Source organism: Cynocephalus volans, chromosome 9, assembly GCF_027409185.1.
Source record: "Cynocephalus volans isolate mCynVol1 chromosome 9, mCynVol1.pri, whole genome shotgun sequence".
Lineage (NCBI taxonomy): Eukaryota > Metazoa > Chordata > Mammalia > Dermoptera > Cynocephalidae > Cynocephalus > Cynocephalus volans.
Window position 1 is genome coordinate 1,489,431 of NC_084468.1, and position 18,834 is coordinate 1,508,264.

Consider the following 18,834-nt stretch of genomic DNA (forward strand, 5'->3'; position numbering starts at 1 on the left):
CTGGGCAAAGTCAGCCTAAAAGGGTCTTTGTGAGTGAGATGGAGATCAAGATCTTGAGAGGAGGAGATCATCTCAGACTATCTGGGTGGACCCTAAATCCAATGACAAGTGTCCTTATAAGAGATGAAAGGGGAGGAGGCCAAGAGGGGGGCAGAAATGGGAAGGACGTGGCCGCAAGAGAAAGGACGCCTGGGACCACCAGGGGCTGGAAGAGGCGGGCAGAGCCCTCCCGCGGGCGTCGGGGCAGCGCGGCCCTGCCACAACCTCCTCTCACACTCTGGTCTCCACAACTGTGGGGCAGTAAGTTGAGGCCGGCCAGCGTGGGGTAATTGTTACAGGAGCTGCTGGAGGACGAGGGGGCTGCTCACAGCCTGCAGGAGCTGCGGCCACCGCCAGCGCTGGCGGGGCCACAAGGGAGGAAAATCGTCCCGTGTCCACCGGCCAAACCCACCGGCAGCTGAACTGCAAGGGAGCCTGGGAGATGTGGTCTGTGGGGTCAGGCTTTTGGGGACACATGGGAGAAGGGATGGGGTAGGGGCACAAAGAGAACAGCCAGCCCAGGCCTAGGATCCGCCACCAGGCGTTTCTGCCAAGGAGACAGTCCTGGCGCAAATAACGCAGGGAGCTACGCGCACAGAGATGGACGGACGCTCACCCCAGAGAGCAGCGGGGGCCGGGGGCTCAGGGTGGTGACCCTTCTCGGAGATCCAGGGAGGGGCCCAGAGCTCCACTGAGCCCTCCTGCCTGCACGGGCCACAGGTTGGCCCCTTCCCCTGCCCAAGCCCTGGCTGAGACCTGCCCCACCTGCCGGGCCCTGTCCGCAAAGGCATCGGGATGGCAAACCAAATTCAGCCCCCCAGAGGAGGGGCTCCAGACGGTCAGGGCCCACACCCATCCTGGCACATTAATTTACTAATTGCCTGGTTAATAGATTAGAGCAAAATGTGCTGCTGCGGCCCCCTGGGATGGCCTCCTGGGAGAGGACCCAGGTGGCAGCTGCCTGTGGATGTGCCCTGAAGACAGACTGGACAGTCTACTTGGGGTGCAGTGGTCCTGGGACCCCCCAGCCAGCCTGGGGGACTTGAGCTTGGCCAGAGCAGGCAATGAGGGTGGCTTGTGGTACAGATGTTGCGCTGTTAGGTGGGCACAGAAGGGTGGGCACTAGAGCTCCTTGGGCGTGGGGCCCTCTCAGGTCCTGAGGTCAGCTCAGCAATACCCCAGCTTCTCCAAGCCCAGGCTGCACCTGGAGCTGCAGGGCGGGTACTGCAGTGGGCTGAGAAGGGTGGAGCAAGCAGCCAGTCACTGAAGGGATTTCATTGCCCATTTTCCTGACGAGCAAACTGAGTCCCCAAAATAACAAGCCAGGTGGGGCAGAAACAATGCGCAGACGTGTCACCTTCTCCCTTCTCTGGTTACGATCGGGCCTTGAGCTCCCTGTGCTTGTCCAAAAATGGGATAAGATTCCCTCTTCCTTGTGAGGTAGACACAGAAGCCACCAGTAATGTGGTGTGAGGGGGACCCAGACACCCCCACAGTCCCTGCAGGACAGCACCTCCTGCTTGCTGGGTCCTCCTGGGAACTGAGCTCGCCAGCCCTGACCCTCCTCAGCTGGAATCTGCCACCACCCTGCAGTGTCCCCAGAACCTTGGGACAGCTTGGGCTCTGCCACCAGCATCCCACATCATCCTCCCTCAGAGCCCTGGGCGGGGGGGTGGGGTGGGGTGGTCCCCCCACCTGGGGTCCCCAGCCCCTGCTGTTCATGTGAGGCCTGGCAAGCACCCAACCTCCAAACCTTTTTCTTTCTGGGAGGGTGCAGGTGAGGACCCTCTCTGGCAGGGAACTCAGGCAGCTGAGCTACGCGTATGCCCCAGGCGTTTGCTTAAACACGGCAGGGAGCCCTCAGCTCCAGGGCTGTGGTCCCTTGCATTTCAGAGTCAGGTCGCCCCCAGGCCTTTGCACACAAGGCTGTCTCCGTCTGGAATGCTGTCCTGCCCGCCTCCACCTGAGGAATCCTGCTCACATCACAGGGCTCAGGTCAGCGGCTCGTTCTCCATGAAACCTCCTGACCTTCCTCCCCCACCGAGACCACCGCTCTGAGGCCCTGAGCACAGTCCCAGCGGACCAGAGCTGTGCGCTGTGCGGACAGAGGCCTGCGCTTGGCCTCTCTGTGCGACCGGTCTCGGGGCGCTCTCTAGGCCGGTCCCCGTTGTGCGACAGGGGCCCCGCCGCGCTGCCCCGCTCCCACGCCCTGAAACCGGCGGGCGCCCCCCCCCCCCCCCCGGGCCGGCACGCCCCTTCGAACACCCCGCCCCGGCCCGCCCCCCAGGAGGGGCGTGTCCGCGGCCGAGCGAGCCCGGGCGGGGCGGGGCCGGGGGCGGGGCGGGGCCCGGGCCGTCCCCCACTGCCTGCCGCGCGCCGGGCAGCCCGGGATCAGTGCGCGGCGGCGGCGGCGGCGCGGGGAGCTGGCGCCGCACAGTCCCTCCCGGGCGCTCTGGGCGCACGGACGCTCCGGCGGGCCGACGGCCGGAGGGACGGGACGGGCGCTGGGCCGGCGGGCCGCGAGCCGGAGCAGAGGCCGGGCGCAGCGAGCCGGGCTCAGGCGGCCGCCAGGTCGGTGCGCGGGACCGGGCGGGCGTGCTAGGGGCCGGACTGGCGGGCGGAGGGGCCGGGGCGCGGGGCCGGCTCGGGTCCCGGGCGGTCCTGCGGCGGGGCCGGCCGGGGCGCGGGCTTCCCGCTCTGGAAAGTTTGCCGCCGCCGCCCTGGGAGGGCTGCGCCGCAGCCAGGGAGGGAAGGGGGAGGAGGGAGGGACCGCGGCGGGGAGGAGGCGGCCGGCGCCAGGCGGCCCGGGAGCCCTGGGCGGCGGCGGCGGCGGCGGCGGGCGGGGGTCGGAGGGGTCCGTGCGCCGGGGCCGGGCCACCGCGGCCTCCGCCCGTGCGCGCCCGGCCGGCCCGGCAACCGGCTGCCCTCGTCCTCCCGCAGACATCGGAGCGGCGCCCTCCTCCCGCCGGTGCCCGCGCTGGGCCGCGTGGGGCAGCATGCCCACGCGCGCCGTCTGAGGACGCCGCGGTCCGGCCCCCGCCATGAGCGCCCCGGCACGCGCTCTCGTGCTCTGCGTGGCCGTGGCCGTCGTGGCCGGAACCGCCTCGGAGCCCCCGGACACGGAGCGGCGCGGCGCGCGGAGAGCGTCAGGTAAGGAAGGACCAGCAGGCGCGGGCAGAGGCGTCGGGGACGGGGACGGCGCCCGGGTGGGGAGGGGGCGCCCCGATGCCCGTGCCCGGGTTCTGCCGCCGCGACCACGGCCGGAGCCAGCGCGGCGTCTGCGGGCGCCTGGAGCCGCAGGGCTGCCACCCAAGTGCGCGCACCGCGGGGAGCCGGGCACCGCGGTGGCGTCGGCCGCCCCCCCGTCCCCGCCCGAGGCGCCGTCGGGGGGGCGCGAGGGCCGAGTTTCCGCGGTTGCCGCTGCGGTTCCCCGGCTCTGCGCAGACGGAACGTTCCTGTCGTTGGTGGCCCCCTCCCCGGGCCCCAGTTCGTGGGCAGCTGCGGCCACAGCGCGACGCTGGACTCTAGAGGGTGGGGAGCGCGCCCGCCCAAGCTCCGGCCTGCCCGGCGCGGCGACTCACAGGCCGCCCTCGCGGGAGCGCGAACGCCAGGCGGGGCGCCGGGGGGTGCGGGGCTGCCGTCTGCGCGCCGTGGGGACCGCCACCTCCCGGGCACCGGCCCTCCGCCGAGGTGCTCACCGCCCTCGGGCCGCCGAACAGCCGCGCTTTGTACGTCGGCGCGGCCGGCCTCGCGGGAGGTGGGAGCCGCGCGGGGCGCCCGGGCAGATGGCGCCGCCCCGCCCCGCTCCGTGCCCCTCTCTGCGGCGGCGGCTGCAGCCGCCCGGAACAATGTCATTTTTTTATGAATGAAGGTGGGCCCGGCGCTTGAATGTGCGTGTCATTCAGCGGCGTGACAGAGGCCGTCCGGAGGTCAGCGCGCGCTTTTAGCGCCTGCTCGGGAGGCCCCCGCTTCCAGGGGCGCCGAATGGGCGGCCGCGGGGGAGCCCCGCATTAGCATTCGCATTCAGATAAAGATATTACTCCCTGCGGCCCGGGAATGTCAACGAGCCCCGGGCGGGGCGGAGGCCCGCGCTGCAGAGCCTCTCGCGGGCCCCCTGCGGAGCGGGGCTGTGGCCTCCCTCAGTCCCCCCGACGGCACCTGGAAGCGCCTACGGGCCCCATGCTGGGCGCAGAGCCTGCGGAGGCCGTGGTCCCGCACCCCGTGAGGACCGCCGGGGGCGCAGGGCCTCCTCCCCCGCCCCCGGACTCGGGCTGGTGAAACTGGTAGTGAGTTGATAGGTCAATAAACTTAATCCGGTTCTTTAACAAGATGGGCCGGGCTGTAAAAATACAAAGACTTGGTGAAATTTACAGAGGACCCGGCTGGCGCTTTCCCCAGGAACATAAATTATGAGCCGGAGCTGGCTGGGGTCAAGGGCCCAGCCTCGGCAGCCTCCGTCTCCACTTGGGGCATGTTCTCGGTGGGGGACCTGGGGGTGGCCCCACCCCACGCAGGAGGAGTCTCTGGGGGTTGCAGGGCCTTTCCCGGAAAGCCTCTGGCTGCATGCTCCCCCACCCCTTCCTCTGCAGGGCTGGACTTTGAGCCCCGCCAGCCTCTGGGTGGTTCATTAACCTGAGCTGAGCCTCTGGCCTCTGGTACTGAGTCTAAGAGCCCCTTGTCACCGCTCCCCGACCCCCTCATGGCCTCAGGTCTCACTTGGGCCAGAACTGGGGCCTGGGGCGCCCTTTTACAGATGAACCTAGAGGGGCGCCCAGGATTTTGAGTTCTCCCTGGGAGGAGGGGAGGCCAGGGGCCTAGCCTGGGCGATTTACAAGTGAATGGGCTCTGCGTGCAGCCACCTCTGGCTGGGGGGTGGTCTGCCAGCTGCCCCCTGGCTCCTGGCACCCTCCTCAGCCTCAGCACCTCACCTGTCAGAGGGGACAGATAATGGCAGGGTTGTTGGGCAGATTAGGCCGGATAATCCTAATAAGCCCTCATTAGGCCTCCGGATCCTTTTTTTTCTTTTTTTCTGACTTAGGTTACAAAACTTTGCAGAGTGTCTTCGGGTGGGGAGGCCTGACCCTCGCCCTTGGCTTCAGGGCTCCTTTGGGGTGCCCCCCCCTTAGGGTATTTTCAAGCACTTCCCTTACTGAGAACTGTGGAGAGCTTCATGTGTGTTCATACCAGAACACTCTCTTCCCTGACCCCAGACCCTCATCTCACCCCAAAACAAGTCCCTTGAGCAGCCAGCTTCAGAAAGGAGTCTGAGTTTGATGCTTGTTCTCTGGGGTCGCCCCCGAGACCCTTAGGATGGAGCATTGCTCCACCTCCATCGCACCCCTGTGCCCCCCATGCATCAGGGCCTCAGCTGTAGTGACCCAGAACTGGAGTTACGCTTCCCTAGGCAGGGGACACAGCCCTCCCAACAGGGTGGCCTGGCCCTGGCCTGATGGACATCAGCCCTGGGGCAAGGGACCCATGGCAGGGAGTCTCTCTCACCCTCCACTTTTACATGCTCAGTGGTGGTCTCTCTGGACCCCTTTGTGCGGGGTGGCATTTTTCCTTTGCCACAGTGGGGGAAACTGAGGCATGGGGCAGTGAGTGGCAGAATCAGGGAGACTCTGTAACTGGGAAACATGCCCCCAGGCCCAGCACCCCTTGTGCTACAGCAGTGGGCTGTTCTTGGCATGTGGCTCCCTGGTGGGAGCAGGTACTGTGAGACCCAAAGGTGGGGGGTCCCCACCCCACCACAGGCACAGCAGGAGTTTTGTTCTCCATCATGTGTGGACTTCAGTGCCTGTGTGGGTGTAGGTGGGGTCCCCCTTTTTGTTGGTCAAGAAAGAACTCTTCCTGGGGCTGCTGTGAGAAGGGGGTTATGGGCACCACGTGTGTCTGGCAGCCCAGGGGCATGTGGGGGTTCAGCTGACCTGTGCCCCACTGCCACCACCACAGGGTGGGCCAGATCCTGGCCCTGTCGGTCCCACTCATGCCCAGTCTTACACTGTCCTTCCCTCAGCCTCTCCTTGCCTGAGGTCCCTAACTCAGCCCCTGCCTGCTCTCCCCCAGACTCTGTGGGCCCTGGGATGGCGTTGTAGGAGGTAGAGACAGCTGTCTGTTGCCAGCGGCTGAAGTTCGGGTCCCTGGCCCTGCCGTGCTGGCAACTAGTGGGCAGGGTGGGGGTAGGTCAGGGGTTGGCGTTCAGCCAAATGCAGAGCCTTCCCCCATTCCCCCGGCACACCAGCGGGCAGGCCTGGCTGTCCTGGGGGCTGCTTGGTGCCCCCCTCACCCCAGTCCCTCACTGAACCAGGTTGAAGCGAATAGTTGTGCACATGGCTTGACCTGTTGTCGTCAGCCAGACCAAACCGGAACCAACTGGCTGTTGCCCTTGGGCCAGGGCCTGGGGCTGAGGCTGCTCAGCCTTCTGGGGGGCCTCAGGCAGCTCCTAGCACTGGGTGGTCCCATAGGACAGGGTGGCCAGGACTAGAGGGCTGGAGGTGAGACGGGGCCCTCCTGACTGCGAGGCCCCCTCAGGCGCTGGCCCTGAGCTGTGTTCCTGTGGGACTCAGGCTCCCACGGGTACTCTGGGGTACGAGTGTGGAGCCTTCTGGCTGGAAGGATCCTGGTGGGCGCTGGGCATGTGGGGCCAACTTATGTGGTATGGGCAGAACTGGGCCAGGCCCAGGGAAGGAGGGACTGGCGTGGCTAGAGTGGGCAGTTAGGCCCTCGAATCTAGGCCATACGTCGACAGAATGACAACTAATGGTGCAACTGGCCTACCCGGGTCTGGGGAAGGAAGCCTGCCCAGTGGGACCACCCACCCCTGTACCGGGCCCCAAGCCCAGGCCACCCGCCTGCACTGGGCATTGTCTTGCCCTGGTGGGGAGGCCTGGCTGGGGGTAATGGTCAGCCCCATGAGTTCCTGGGCCCCAGGCCTTGGTGGCCCCTCGGGAGCTGGGCAGCCATTGGGCAGGGAGAGGGGTACAGGGGTCACCTGCACACATCTGCCATGGGACGTGTGTCCCCTAGTATCTCACCGTCAGGGTGAGGCGCCCAAGGCTCCCCCACCTGCTCTGGGGATCCAGCTCTGACCTGCTCGCCTGGTGACTCTGACAGCTTTCACCCACAAGCCTGGGTTCTCATCCGTGAGACAGGGGTCCCACGCCCCCTGCAGGCAGGAGCTCACCACTAGCCATCCTTGTGGACCCACTGGGCCCCTTTAGCCTACTGACTTATGAGACCCAACTGACCAGACCTGGTGTCCTGTTTGTATCTGAGACTTTTTCTCAGCGAGTGCTTTCCTTAGCCGTCAGCCGTGAGGAGCTCACATATGGCCTGCAGGGCACAGAACGGTCCCCGCCCACCTGGGGCTGTCATGCCTGTGCTCAGCTTCAGGTAAAGGGCCTCCCGTGTGCACTGTTGAGTGCGGTCTGTGCACGATGCCACCTGGCCCTGCCGCCTCGCCTGTCACTGCTGACGCGTGTTGTTTCCTCACCGTCCACCTGACCTGCTCTGGAAGCCAAGATGAGGGATTGGGGAGGGGTGCTGAGAGGGACCCCTCCTCTGAGTTCCATTTTAGCCAGAGGTCGGCCAAGTGTGGCCTGTCCCTGCATGCTTTTGTGCCTCTGGGAGCTGAGACTGGATTTTACATTTCCAAATGGTTGAAAAAATCAAAAGAGGAGTAATAGCCCATGACGTTTGAAATGGGGAACGTCAGCGTCCACGAGGAGAGTCGTGGCGGCGCCGGCCGCAGCAGTCACCCACGGGCTGGGGCTGTCAGCGAAGGCCGCTTTCACACGGCAGCGGTGCGGCCGAGTCTCTGGCATAGAGGCCGGGTGGCAAAGCAGAAAGTACCGATGCCCCTGCCCAGTAAGACAGGAGCAGTTTGCCACCCCCGGTTAAAGCCGCGCCTGGCGGGACCCCAGGCTCTGGGAGCAGGTCCTCCTCTCAGGGCCTGCTGTGGCCCCTGTGGGCGTGTTTATGGAAGGGGTGCCCTGGTGTATCCTGTGGGGGCATTGAGCCCCGTGTGCCTGGTTTCGGGATGCCTGCCTCACCATTGCCCATGTCACCAGCAGAGCTCCCGGGGCCTGAGCCCGACCAGCAGGAGCAGTTGGTGTTTGGCAGTGGGGACACCGTGGAACTGAGCTGCCACCCGCCCGGAGGTGGTCCCATGGGGCCCACTGTCTGGGTCAAGGATGGCGTGGGGCTGGTGTCCTCGGACCGCATCCTGGTGGGGCCACAGCGGCTACAGGTGCTGAATGCCTCCCACGAGGACACGGGGGTCTACAGCTGCCGGCAGCGACTCACCCAGCGCATGCTGTGCCGCTTTGGCGTGCGTGTGACAGGTGAGCGCAGGGGCCAGGGCTGTGAACTTCTCTGGGGTGCCACGCGGCCCAGGAGAGACCAGGTGGTGTGGCTGCAGCTCTTCCGCCCCAAAGGTCTCATTGGTCTTTGGTAGAGAGGAGGGACCCCCCAGGAGGTGCTGTTTGAACGAGGGGCCCCAGCCCTGCCTGTGAGGGGCACCTGGGTTCCTCCTGGAGCAGGTCAGAGACTGAGCCCCGGTAGGGAGGCAGCAGGCATCTGGACATGGGCGTCACGGTGCCAGCACCGATGTGCACCCTCTCCATCACTGCAGATGCTCCGTCCTCGGGAGATGACGAAGACGGGGAGGACGAGGCTGAAGACACAGGTGAGACTAGATTCTGGGCACACACAGCTGCTTCCCATCCACCAAGCCCTGCCCTTAACAGGAAGATGGGAGACCAAGGCCTGGGGACACACCATGGATCACAGTCCCTTCAGGGTGGAGGAGGGCCTGGGCCGTCGAAATGGCTCTGTGTGCCTGGCCCGGGGCTCTGGGTGGCAGGCCGAGGACGCGAGGGGAACACCATTGCTGCAGGTGGGGAGACTGAAGCACAGGGCTCTGGGGGTTCCAGGAGTGGCGAGGCCAGAGCTTGCTTGTAGGGGACTCTGGTGTTGACTCTGGGTGAGGTGGGCCGTTGTAGGGGTGAGCACAGCGGGGCGTGGAGGGCTCAGGTGGCTGCCGTGGGGTGAGTGGACCGAGGGGTTAAGGGTTTCAGAAGGTGACTGCCCCAGTCTTGCAGGAGGGGAGGGTAGCCGTGGGGGGCTGGACTCACAAATGGGGTGCTGGTGGTGTTTCCCAGTGGATGGGCTGTGGGTGCAAGAGAGTAGTCCTGGTGACAACACCCAGGCATTCAGCAGCAGGGTGGACTTTGCCCAGCCATGGAGGGGCCATCGTGGGAGGTGGGGCTTCTGGTTTTAGAGGTGCTAAGATGTGCATGTGCAGATGAGTGCCATCCTGGGACAGACGTGGGGAGCAGTTACAGTTTGGGACCCTCTGGGATGGAGCAGGCAGCGGGGGAGGAAGAACCAGCCAGGGGAGGGGTTGCGTGGAAGGCGAGGGACAGGTCCTGGGGAGGAGCCGAGCGCAGGGCCCGCGTGAGCTCTGCGACTGGGTTGCTGCCTCAGGACGGCTTGGGGACTGAGGCTGGGAAAGGCTCCCCGTCCTGCAGAGCTGCAGGCTTCCTCGCGTTTCCATTTTCCCTTGGGCTGCCAAGATGTTAAGAGCCAGATTTCCGCTGGGCCACCCCCAGGGACCCTGCCCCCACATCCTGGCACCCTCCCCGAGTTCCTGCCCTCCTGACCGTCCCAGGCAGGTGTTTGGTGTTTTTGCCCCGTGTGGGCTTGGGCTGTAAGGGTCACTGCAGGGCCGACTTTCAGAAGACGCTGGCAGTGGGCAGAGTTGTGTCATCGTGGTCTCTGGGTCCTGGAAAACCGCCCCTGCCACAGCCTGCTGGGCTCTCTGTCACTGTGGAGGTCTCCACATTGCCCAGGCTTTGGAGGGGAGCAGAGAGCTCTAGAGGTGCCTTGTCGCAGCAGTTGTCCACACTGCTCCACCCGTGCCTCAGTGTCCTCCTCTTGAGAGATAACTGTGTCCTTGCCCATGGGTGGCAACAAGGTCACCACAGGCATGGGGCTGCCTCCCTGCTGGGGGACTCCAGCCCAGCCTTCCCACATGTCCCTGCAGGAGGGCAGCCCCCACCCCAGCCCCAAGGAAGGAGAAAAACCAGTTGTGCTGTGAGGGGGAAACCAGGACGGGTAAAACACTGGGTTCCCACCAGCCTGGAGCACTGCACAGGGTGGCATGGGTCCATCAGATTCTAGGGGGTCTGCGCCGCTTAGCTGTCTGTAAGACTCTTGACTTTGCGGGTGGCTGGGTTCCACCTGCTGGTAAACTGCTCCCAAGGCCTGTACTGGCTCATTCACCCAGGTGGGCTGTCTGCTGGGTCCTGGGCCTCCTCCTGGGTGGGCATGCTGCAGCGTGCCTCCCTGGGTGGGTGGCAGCTCCCCTTGGAGAGAGGCACCCTTGTGCCCTGAAGGCTCCCGGGCCAGGGTGGGATACCCTGGACCTCTCAGCAGGGGCAGCTGCTTGGGGAAAGCAGATGAGGAGGGTAGAGGAGGGGACACGCGGCCCAATACATTCCCTATGTGGGAGGGGAAACAGGCCGGGGGTGGGGTCAGATGGGCCTCTGCTTCCTGGCTCGGCTACGGCCTTCACGTGCACCTCCTCGGGCAGGGGCCCCTTACTGGACACGGCCGGAGCGGATGGATAAGAAGCTGCTGGCCGTGCCAGCCGCCAACACCGTGCGCTTCCGCTGCCCAGCGGCGGGTAACCCCACGCCCTCCATCTCCTGGCTGAAGAACGGCAAGGAGTTCCGCGGGGAGCACCGCATCGGAGGCATCAAGGTGGCTGGGCAGGGCCGGGTCGGGTGGGGCCTGCGCCGCTCACCTGTGTCCACTCACCTGCGCATCCCCACAGCTGCGGCACCAGCAGTGGAGCCTGGTCATGGAGAGCGTGGTGCCCTCCGACCGCGGCAACTACACGTGCGTGGTGGAGAACAGGTTCGGCAGCATCCGGCAGACATACACGCTGGACGTGCTGGGTGAGTGCCAGCTGGGGCGGGGCAGGGTGCGGGCTGCGGTGGGGCAGCCCCTGAGCCCCTGTGCCCCGTGTGTGCCCCGCAGAGCGCTCTCCACACCGGCCCATCCTGCAGGCAGGACTGCCAGCCAACCAGACGGCGGTGCTGGGCAGCGACGTGGAGTTCCACTGCAAGGTGTACAGCGATGCGCAGCCCCACATCCAGTGGCTCAAGCACGTGGAGGTGAACGGCAGCAGGGTGGGCCCCGACGGCACGCCCTACGTCACCGTGCTTAAGGTGGGCGCCGGAGGCCGGCCCTGGTGGGCTGGGGGTGCTAGGGACTTGGGCCCGGGTGATGGAGCGGCTTCAGAGGAAGAAGTATGGGGAGCCATGGGCCTGGGGCGGGGGAGCCGAGTCCCAGCGTGCGGCGCCCCTGCTCCCCACGGTAGGCAACCCCCTGTCCTGTGGTGGGACCCGTTTCTCCACCTGCTCTGAGGGTTGGCCTCAGCCACTGCAGCCCACAACTTGGAGACAGGCTTCAGAAGGCCTGCTGGGGTGGGCCCAAGCCCAGGTGACAGCGGTGATGTCCCAGGGCAGGAGTGTGGCAGCTGAGCTGTCGCGGCACCTCTGGACCAGTGGCCACTCCCAGAGCTGGCCCTGATTGGCGACGTCCGCCATGTGCAGTGTGTAGTGCCTGCTCACCACCCTGCCTCTCCCAGGCCCTTAGCTTCATTCCCACAGCTGCAGGGGTGAGGGTCACTGAGTTGGGGTGGTTACGACACTCCAGGCTCAAAGAGAAACATCTGTTCAGAGATAAGATGGACCATCAGGGGTGCGGAGCAGGCGCTTGGGGCGAGAGCTGGGGTCCAGGCCCAGTTGGGAGACGCCACTGCTGGCCCTGTTGGGTGGTGCCTCCTCCCCGTGAGCTTAGGTGTGAGCTTAGGAGCGTGTGTTGTTTGACCCACTCACTGTTGCAGCAACCCAGCCTAGTCCCCAGGGGTGGCCAGACGGGTCACCGAGAGGGTTCTGGGTTGGGGGTGGGGTGGGCACAGAGAAGGTGCATCTGTGAAACCACAACCCATCACCACGAGGTGCCTCCACGCCTCCTCCAGGCAGCCTTCCGGGCTGACAGCCCAGCCCCCGATCCGTTCCTTGGGGGCCACCTTGGGGCGTGCCTGAGCCAGGTCTCTTGTCCCTGCAGTCCTGGATCAGTGAGAAGGTGGAGGCTGACGCACGCCTCCACCTGGCCAATGTGTCGGAGCGGGACGGGGGCGAGTACCTCTGTCGAGCCACCAATTTCATAGGCGTGGCTGAGAAGGCCTTTTGGCTGCGTGTTCACGGGCCCCAAGCAGGTAACGACTCTGTCCCATGCCTGCCTGGCACGCCGAGCTCCAGCTCCAACGCCCCGGCCATGCGCCCGCACGTCCCGCACGCCCCTCCTGCTCGCTCCCCACCCTGCGTCTCGCGTTCCATGTGTGGCCACCTTGGCAACACTGGCAGCTCTGGCCTCTGCTGTGACCGCCAGCTTCAAGCCCCCGTGGCCTGTGCTGATCCCCTCCAGCATCCCTGTGCTTGCCTCAGAAGGTCCTCTGTGCCCGCCAGGGGCCAAGCCCCATATGCTGTTTCCACCTCTCTCTGGCCGCTGGCTCTGCTGCCTACTTGCTTCCTGTGAGTCTATCTGTCCGCCCTTCATCTGTCCCCTCCTGTCTTGACGCTAACCTTGCATGCTACCTTCTCGTGGCGCCATGCTGCCCGCCACCTGACGCTCACCTGGGACAGAGGACTCGCCGGTGGAGGGACTGGCTTCGGGCTCGGTGCCGACGCACGAGGTGGAGGGCCCTCGGCCTCTCTGGCCGTGGCAGGGCCGTGGTGGTGGCTGCGGCGTTTTCCTTGCAGCCTGGCCGGATCGTCGCCATGTGGATGCTGCTGCGGTGCCCGTGGGGAGGTGCTGGCGCTCGCCTATCGCGCTCTGTCCTCTCTTTGTAGACGGCGGGCGCTAACACCACCGACAAGGAGCTAGAGGTTCTGTCCTTGCGCAATGTCACCTTTGAGGACGCGGGGGAGTACACCTGTCTGGCGGGCAATTCTATTGGGTTTTCCCATCACTCTGCGTGGCTGGTGGTGCTGCCAGGTACCGGTTCCTGCTGCTGCTCGTTCTGCATCTGTCCTCTCGGGCGCTGGCTCGGGACATGCCAAAGACGCAGGGGACAGGCAGCGGACCCCACAGCTCATCCTGCAGAACCCCCGCATCTGGTCCTGTGCCTGATGTGGTAACAACGTTACCTGCCGGCCCTGTCTTGATCCCAGAGGGTCCTCTTTGGAACCCACTCCCACTCCCAGCCAGTCCCTGGCGGCCCTACACTGCGACTTTGGCATCTCCTGGGCGCCTGGTGGCGGTGTGGGTGCTGCTGGCTCTGCTGGGCTCCTGTCCTGGGTCTGGCCCCTCCTGGCTCACAGGCATTTCTGACTGCAGGACCCTTGAGAAGAGTGGGGATGTGGCAGCATCGAGCCCCCCAGTGCTGATCCCCCCCGGGGTGCCTGCGGCTCCTGGTAGGGTGGCCAGGGGGTCTCCCGAGAGGCTGGACCAGGCCCCAATGCCCGTGTCTTTGCAGCCGAGGAGGAGCTGGTGGAGGCCAGTGAGGCCGGCAGTGTGTATGCGGGCATCCTCAGCTACGGGCTGGGCTTCTTCCTCTTCATCCTGGTGGTGGCAGCCGCGACACTCTGCCGCCTGCGCAGTCCCCCCAAGAAGGGCCTAGGCTCGCCCACCGTGCACAAGGTCTCCCGCTTCCCACTCAAGCGACAGGTAACAGAAAGTAGATACCAGGTTCCGAGCCGCGTGTCTGCTGGCCTTGGGCTTCCCGGAACCCCTCGCACCCCCGTGCGTCCCGGGCCCTGGGCTCAGGGAGGCCCCATGGAGTCCAAGGCCTGGGCCCGCCTGGGATACATTTTTCTGCACTTGGGTGGCCTCACCCTTCCCGTGTCTCTGGTCACCCTATAGGGAGCCTAGGTTACTTTGGGGCACAAAATGTTTCTTAAAAATCTCCACTCAACACCATGTGGAGGCTAGAGGACCCTCTTCCTGGAGGAGCACCTTGCCCTGTGTCCCCTGGGCTTGCTGTCTATCCCCGGGCACCCCTTCCTCTACCCCACCCACATTGTGCGGCACCAACCTGCCCTTGCCGACCCAAGCAGGTGTCCCTGGAGTCCAACTCATCCATGAACTCCAACACGCCACTGGTCCGCATTGCCCGGCTGTCCTCAGGAGAGGGCCCCACGCTGGCCAACGTCTCCGAGCTTGAGCTGCCTGCCGATCCCAAGTGGGAGCTGCCCCGGGCTCGGTCAGTGGTGGTGAGGGCAGCATGTGCTGAGGAGCCTGGCCCGCTGCGGGTTCTGTGGAGGGGGGTGGGACTGTCACCAGGCAGAGGCCTCAGTGGATTCAGATCGGAGTTGGGGAGGATTCTGGGGCCGTTGAAGACATGGCAGTTGTTGAGTGGGGGCTGGGGCTTTGTGGCAGTGCTCCTGAGGTGGGGGTGCAGGGCCAGGACGCCCTGCTCTCGAGGCACCCTGTCTGGAGGGCCTGGCACAGGGTGAGAGGCCTGAGGGTGATGTCCTCAAGCAGCACTGCAGGTGACAGTGGAGGGCTTCCAGGAGGTGGTGGCACTGGCCTCGCAGGCTGGGCTGCGGTAGTAGAGCGGCACCTGGCCAGGGTAGAGGCGCAAAGGCAGAGTATTGAGCAGGTGGGCGTGTGCCCATTGCCTCTTTTTCCACTGCTAGGCTGACCTTGGGCAAGCCTCTCGGTGAGGGCTGTTTTGGGCAGGTGGTCATGGCAGAGGCCATCGGGATTGACAAGGATCGAGCCGCCAAGCCTGTCACCGTGGCCGTGAAGATGCTGAAAGGTGAGGAGGGATGTTGCAAAGGGCGCCTGGGAGGGCCTGAGGGGCGTGGTGCCTGATGCACGCCCTCTGTCCCTGCACAGACGATGCCAGTGACAAGGACCTGTCGGATCTGGTGTCGGAGATGGAGATGATGAAGATGATCGGCAAGCACAAGAACATCATCAACCTGCTGGGAGCCTGCACGCAGGGCGGTAGGTGCAGCGACCCGCAGGACGGGAGGGTGGCAGCCCCTCCCAGGCCTCTGTGTCCCCTCTAAGGCACCTGTGTCCGCAGGGCCCCTGTATGTGCTGGTGGAGTACGCGGCCAAGGGCAACCTGCGGGAGTATTTGCGGGCACGGCGGCCTCCAGGCATGGATTACTCCTTCGACACCTGCAAGCTGCCTGCGGAGCAGCTGACCTTCAAGGACCTGGTGTCCTGTGCCTACCAGGTGGCCCGGGGCATGGAGTACCTGGCCTCCCAAAAGGTGAGCAGGGGGCAGGGAGGCACAGGCCAGGGGGAGGTCCCTCTCAGCTGAGGTGTGGGTGACAAGCCTGCTGGAGTTATGGGGAGTGCACGGACCAGGGCAGTCTATGGAGCAGGGATGGAGGGGCCGGAGACTGGTTGGCTTCAGTCTGTCCCTGCCCCCTGCCGTCAGTGCATCCACAGGGACCTAGCTGCCCGCAATGTGTTGGTGACCGAGGACAATGTGATGAAGATAGCAGATTTTGGCCTGGCCCGTGACGTGCACAACCTCGATTACTACAAGAAGACCACCAATGTGAGTCCAGCTCAAGGGTGGGTGGGGCCCTGGGTGGGTGGGGCCCTGAGCCGAGAGGCCCCTGGTAACCAATGCCCCCATGTCCCCCTCTCCAGGGCCGGCTGCCTGTGAAGTGGATGGCACCTGAGGCCCTGTTCGACCGCGTCTACACCCATCAGAGTGACGTGTACGTGTCCCCTGCAGAGCCCTGGCCAAGTGGGGGAGGGAGACAGCTGCATGGTGGGGCGCCACCTGCAGTCCCCTAGCCTGGGGCCTTGTCCTCTTGGGCAGCGTTCTTCATCCCCCTCACTTGGCTGGCAGCACCGCCCTGGCTGGTCCCCCTCCTGCCCCCTGGTGCGCCTGACTGTTCTGGGGGTGGGGCTGCTAAGGGAATGGGCCCGGGGATCCCAGGGCAGCCTGACCTTGTCTGCCCCCATAGTTGGTCCTTCGGGGTCCTGCTCTGGGAGATCTTCACGCTGGGGGGCTCCCCGTACCCCGGCATCCCCGTGGAAGAGCTCTTCAAGCTGCTGAAGGAGGGCCACCGCATGGACAAGCCAGCCAACTGTACCCACGACCTGTGAGCACAGCGTTCCACGGCCGCCCCTCCACTGAGTCCGCAGGGTTCCCAGCAGGGCCTGGGGCCAAGTTCGCTGTTCCTGCAGGAGCCTCGGCTCCTGGGGCGGGGTGAGGGGCTGGTGGCCCCAGAAGCTGTTCCTGTGTAACGGGGTGGGAGGGCGGCAGGCTTGGCGTGGGGGGGGCGCCCAGCTAGGAGCCCGTACCTGCGCCCCCTGCCCACAGGTACATGATCATGCGGGAATGTTGGCACGCCGCGCCCTCACAGAGGCCCACTTTCAAGCAGTTGGTGGAGGACCTGGACCGTGTCCTCACTGTGACGTCCACTGATGTGAGTGCTGGCCCCGCTCTGTCCCCACTTGGCCTTTCTGCCTCCTGGCATGTTGTGGTTTTGGAAGCACGGGGGGCAGGGGAGGGTAGAACAGGCCTTCTGGGGCACAGCCTGAGCACGGCTATGCAGGCAGGCAGAGGGGTACACGCGGAGGGCACAGCACTGACTGCCCACCCCTCCCCCAATGCAGGAGTACCTGGACCTGTCGGCGCCCTTTGAGCGGTACTCACCAGGCGGCCAGGACACCCCCAGCTCTGGTTCCTCGGGGGATGATTCTGTCTTTGACCATGACCTGCTGCCCACAGCCCTGCCCAGCAATGGGGGCCCACGGACATGAAGGGCCACCAGCCCTGCAGGCCAAGCCCCCACCAATGTGAGAGCAGACCCCAGCCCACCCTGCTGCTGCTGCTGGCATGCAATCAACCTGGCCCAAGACCCAGTGTGGATGGACGCACAGACTGTGTCTGCGTGCGCATGTGTATGTGTGTCTTTCTCTAGAGGCACCCCCATGTGCAGAGATCCCCTGGGGTGCCCACACTGCTGTACGGTACCTCTTGACCAGCACCAGCAGCACTGAGGGTCTTTTGCTCTGGGGGGACCAAATGTAGAATGTAAGGGGCCACCTGGGACCCCTCAGGGTAGGGAGCTGGGCTAAACTGCCACAGCCCTGCTCCCATGCACACGTTGCCGCCCCACAGGGAGCAGCACAGAGTGGGCCCTGGCCCCTCTGGTGCCCAAAGCTGAGCCTGCCAGGGATGCCCCACACGGCAACCCTCACCTAAGCGGTGCCTGGGCCTGGGGGTGAGTGCTGATGCACAGACCCCCCACTTCCCACACTCCCCTCAGAGACTGAAATTACGGGTACCTGAAGGCGGGAAGCCTTTAACTTCTATCCGAAAGGTTATTCCAGAAACAAGTGTATGTTTATATAGGTAGAGGCTGTGTATATGATATATATACATATATAAAAAATATCTATATGGAAAAGGAAAAGGCTGGTGTGGTGGAGGCCAGGAGCGTGGGGTGCAGGAGGCAGGCCTGCTCTCCCTTCCCGTGGGGAGGGAGGGTCATGGGAACTCGCTGTCGAGACAGACGAGACAGTGCAGAGACCAGCAGAGGAGCAAGGGGCTCTTCTGGCACCACAGTTTTGTTTTAAAAATTGTACCTGGACTTGTGTATTTGTAAAGCTATTTATCGACTGCCAGCACCCGTGTCCCCGCCCCCATGCTTATAGTGTTTATCCAGCTGCACAGCAGAGAGTTTTACGTTTTAATTTATTAACAGCTGAGAAGGTTTATGCCACGTTTCAAGGGATTGCCCAGAGTGTATGTCCAGCCCGCACCCCAAGGCCGGAGCTGGCCCCTGGAAGCCTAGGAGGTTGTTTAGTTGGAGGTGATTCTAGGGAGGATGTTCTGTTTCCTTTGGCCTTCTTTTGCAGGGAATTAGATTTCTATAGGACTTTTCTTTGGGTTTATTTTTTTGGACTTCAAAGCAAGCTGGTATTTTCATACAAGTTCTAATTGCTGCGTGTTCCAGGCAGGGAGGTGGTTTCCAGGGAGAGGCCAGCCCTGCACACAGGTTCAGAGGTTGTTAGATGTTACAAGTTTATATATACCTATATATATATAATTTATTAAGTTTTTACAAGGTGTATTTGCTGTAGACTTAACACATCTTACGCAATGCTTCTAGACTTTTATAGCCTGGACTGCTACCTTTCAAAGCTTGGGAGAGAAAGCCGTGAATTCAGTTTCGTTACTTTTTGTACTGTTAATGGGCCCCGAATTTGGGTGGCTGTCCCGTGCTGGCCAGCAGGCAAGGCGGTGGCTCAGGGCAGTCTCTTCTCGGGGCCTAGCCACATGGTGGCCAAAAGTGCTGGCCCAAACTGGCAGACGCGAATTTTATGAAGCCAGCAGACATACTGTCCAAAAAATAAAGAGAAACGCCTGGTACTGATCTGCTTTGTGCTTTTGTGCCTTTTGTTGTGGGTCCTGGGCAGCTCCGTGTCCTCACTGTCTTCAGGGACAGTGTTTTCGTTTTCCCCGCGGGGAGGGAGGATCACTAGCAGCTGAGGGAACAGCAGCCATTGGGGGTCCCCAAACAGGGTGGTTTCCTCAGGCTCGAAGGGAACAGGCTTCCCGGGTCACACACCATCCCAGGGTTTCTAACCCAGGTCTGGACACCTGCAGAAGGTGGTCCTGGGTGGAGCCAGGCTGAAGGTGAGGGTGCTCCAGTGTATCCACCCACCTGGGACCCTGGTGCTGGCAGACAGGACCTCAGGGTTGCCAGTGGCTTAGCCCCACAGGCAGGGGATGCAAAGA

The 18,834-nt window shown here is 64.1% G+C and overlaps 1 protein-coding gene across 7 annotated transcripts; it reads left to right on the forward strand.

The window, feature by feature from the left end:
• The first annotated feature begins 3,080 nt into the window (after positions 1-3,080).
• FGFR3 (fibroblast growth factor receptor 3) lies at positions 3,081-16,850 on the forward strand. Of its 7 annotated transcripts, none has more exons than XM_063107383.1 (17): positions 3,081-3,189; positions 8,112-8,381; positions 8,672-8,734; positions 10,631-10,803; positions 10,877-11,000; positions 11,083-11,273; positions 12,178-12,328; positions 13,589-13,779; positions 14,169-14,314; positions 14,751-14,872; positions 14,953-15,063; positions 15,146-15,336; positions 15,508-15,630; positions 15,726-15,796; positions 16,049-16,186; positions 16,408-16,513; positions 16,704-16,850. In XM_063107383.1, exons 1-17 carry the CDS (start codon positions 3,081-3,083, stop codon positions 16,848-16,850), a joined length of 2,427 nt encoding a protein of 808 aa, XP_062963453.1. The 7 variants fall into 7 exon arrangements, with proteins under 7 accessions (XP_062963453.1, XP_062963457.1, XP_062963458.1 ...); XM_063107387.1 differs by lacking the exon at positions 12,178-12,328 and adding an exon at positions 12,963-13,107 and having other exon boundaries at positions 14,166-14,314; XM_063107388.1 differs by lacking the exon at positions 12,178-12,328 and adding an exon at positions 12,963-13,107.
• Positions 16,851-18,834: the final 1,984 nt, after the last annotated feature.

Coding starts and splice junctions, on each gene's coding strand:
- FGFR3 (XM_063107383.1), top strand. CDS start 3,081: ATGAGCGCCCCGGCACGCGCTCTCGTGCTCTGCGTGGCCGTGGCCGTC. Junction 3,190..8,111: donor CGGCGCGCGGAGAGCGTCAG/GTAAGGAAGGAC, acceptor TGTCACCAGCAG/AGCTCCCGGGGCCTGAGCCC. Junction 8,382..8,671: donor CTTTGGCGTGCGTGTGACAG/GTGAGCGCAGGG, acceptor CCATCACTGCAG/ATGCTCCGTCCTCGGGAGAT.